At 40.0% G+C, this 2,946-nt stretch overlaps 1 protein-coding gene across 1 annotated transcript; it reads right to left on the minus strand.

Annotated features, from left to right (window-relative positions):
- Positions 1 to 610: 610 nt before the first annotated feature.
- LOC125219148 (1-aminocyclopropane-1-carboxylate oxidase homolog 1-like) lies at positions 611 to 1,975 on the minus strand. Its single transcript, XM_048121035.1, has 2 exons — positions 1,079 to 1,975; positions 611 to 960 (listed from the first exon to the last, which is right to left on the minus strand). Exons 1-2 carry the CDS (start codon positions 1,913 to 1,915, stop codon positions 709 to 711), a joined length of 1,089 nt encoding a protein of 362 aa, XP_047976992.1. The 5' UTR covers positions 1,916 to 1,975; the 3' UTR covers positions 611 to 708.
- Between the last annotated feature and the right edge of the window lie 971 nt (positions 1,976 to 2,946).

Here is a 2,946-nt window from a genome sequence, read left to right on the forward strand (position 1 = left end):
ATCGCTAGTCCGCTATTGCGCGGACACCGATCGGTTAGCCGATTTTTTTTATTTATACTATATATTTACAACTCATTGCACTTCATTTTTTAATATTTGATGCACACTAACAATTAAAATGAATTAATTGTATTTATGGATTTGTTATATTGGTTAGGGTGTCGATTAGTCCTAGTGCTAGACTATTACTGGGTTGTGGTTAGTCCTAGTGATATGGCAGGCTGCGGTTAGTCATAGTGATATGGTAGAAGGTGATTGTGGTTAATCTTAGTGCTAGGCTATTGGTTAGTCCGTTTATTGTGGATGCTCTTAGTAGTAATTTTGGTAATATTACATTTATATGTTTTTCAATTTATGGTTAATGCCACTTAAATTATTTTGTATTGGAGGCGGTTTAAGGAGACGAGCCTTTACTAATTAACTGAAAAAAACCAAAATAAAATGCGGACTTTATTGACCACAGAGTCGTGCACATAATCGATCTACTAAATGTTTTGAAAATGGATAATAATAAATTAATAAGTCTCTAGTCAAGTAGTCATACACGTGCAAGCATAAGAATTAGTACTATAAACCATAAAGAATAAAGAAAGTAGGATGCGAAGCAATATTTTAAAATCAAAAGAGAAATTCTTATTCAACATCATGTGAAAATATTACTATTACATAATTGCAATTATAGAATGAAGTAAATAAAGCAAGTGACGATCAGATCTTGTAATGAGGCAAAGCCGAGGAAACATCTTGGCCTTTAATCTTGTAGTATTGGCAGTAGTCTCTGAACATAAACTTCCTGTATATAGCCGGTTTCTCATCGGACAACAGCTCTTTGATCGGACCAAATGGCTTCGCCGCCGCATTCATGCTCGGCGTGAAGAAACACGCCACCGATATCCTCGGCCCCACCGGCTGCGCCACCACTCTGTGCTCCACGCTTATGAACTTGTCATTACTAATAATCTACAAAATTCAACAGTTAGAAACGACAGTACAAGTTAAATTGAAAAAGATATTGGTCAGTTTTACTAGGCTAAAAAGTAAAATCATTATTGATGATAGTCGATAGATTCTATAGTACCTGCATAAGATCGCCAATGTTGGCAATGAGAGCCCCGGGCACGGGCGGAACGTTGACCCATTGACCGCCATGGAGAATCTGGAGGCCGCCGATGGCGTCCTGCATAAGCAAGGTGAGGAAGGTGGTGTCGGAATGCTTGGGCGTCCCGAGGGTCTTGTGCGGCTCGGGACACACGGGATAATACAAACACGCCATCGCCTCACTCTTCATACACTCAATCTCCGACAAGTAGTTGCTCGGAAGCCCCAGCGCCTCCGACATCACCTCCGCCATCGTCTCCCTCAGCTCGATCATCCGCTCCACATACTCCAGCACCTCCGCCCTGCACGCCTCCGGGATCAGCTCCGGGTCAATCTCATCGTCGTTGAAAACACACGTCAGAATATCCCTCCACGACGCGGCGTCCTTCTCCCTTAACGCGCTGTTGCTGTTGAACCGCACCCGCCGCCGGCTGTCGTCTGAGTAGAGCGGCGCCTTCGCCTCCGCGGGCTGCTCGTGGAAGCGCCGCACCGCGTCGAGCATGGCGTCCATCGTGTGGCGAGGGACGCCGTGGTTGACGATGCGGAAGAAGCCCCACTCCTCCGACGCCCTGCGCACCGCCTCCACCACCTCGCGCCGCCGGCCCTGGCGCAGCCCGGCGAAGTCGATGGTGGGGAGCTCCGGCTGCAGGGCCGGGTCGGTGGGGTTGTTGAGGAGATGCTCCGCCGGGTGCACGAAGAGGCGGGGGAGCTCCGTCACGCCGGCGTCGACTAGGCCCTTCACGCCGGATTTCGCCTCGTCGAATTCCTTCACTGCTTTAGCCCAATCGTAAGCAACAGATTCACTAGAAAGCACCATTTTTGTTTCTTTTTGAGATTATGCAAATTAGTAGTTTGTTGGAGTAGTGGGTGAAATATGTGAACAATTATGCATCTATATATAGCTAAACATTTATGAATAATTATGTACTAGTACAACGTAACAAACAAGAGGTTATTAGTATTTTATGTGTTTTTCACAAATGATTTCTATTCCATTGAATTGCTATAGTAAACTAATGACCATGGAACGCGGTTTTTGCCTTTTGCTTTAATATTTAAATAAATTCGACTTTGTATAAACAAAAGTGAGCGCATGCAATACATACTGTGAATAATTTAATTTTTTTAAATTAAAGTACTTACGTTTCTCATGTAGTAGTAGCATTTTATTTGTGAGAAATTGGGCTAATATTAATTTTTACGATATGTACTCTATGCTACTATAAGTTGAAAACAACAAATTATGCTCGTCTTTAAAAAAAACATTTCTAATATTAAGAGATACCTCCTTTGCTTTTTAATATTAAGAAGCACGAGCTTTAATGCATAATTGGTAAAATAATAGTAAAAGAAAATAATGGTTGATGTATTATTAAAGAAAAGAAAATAATAAATAAACCGAGAGTACATGATTTTAAAAGACAAACTAAAGCAAAAATAATTTGAATTTTTAAGATAGGGGTGAGTATTCTTTGTAACTTGTTTATATATATACATATATATATATATATATATATTTCATGAGTTCATAATACTTCTGATAAAATGGGCATAATTTGATATTTGAAAATGATTTCGTCACTTTTCTAGATGAATTGGAAGCTGTATCAAACAACTACTCCATTAATCAAAATTTGCTTTTGATAAACAATAATTGTTCATGTATAAGTAATAGTCCAATACTCCCATGACATCAAAATTCAAAATAATAGGGCATTAGTTAAAAAGTTGTTGAAAAAAAGCCGCAAAACTTCTTGGAAATTGTTTCATTTTGAAAGTTCCATGGTAGTGTCTAAAATCAGAACATATTTTTAATAATAGTTGGACTCATGGAGTTGCCTTATTTGA

The sequence above is a fragment of the Salvia hispanica genome, chromosome 4 (genome assembly GCF_023119035.1).
Source record: "Salvia hispanica cultivar TCC Black 2014 chromosome 4, UniMelb_Shisp_WGS_1.0, whole genome shotgun sequence".
Classification (NCBI taxonomy): Eukaryota; Viridiplantae; Streptophyta; class Magnoliopsida; order Lamiales; family Lamiaceae; genus Salvia; species Salvia hispanica.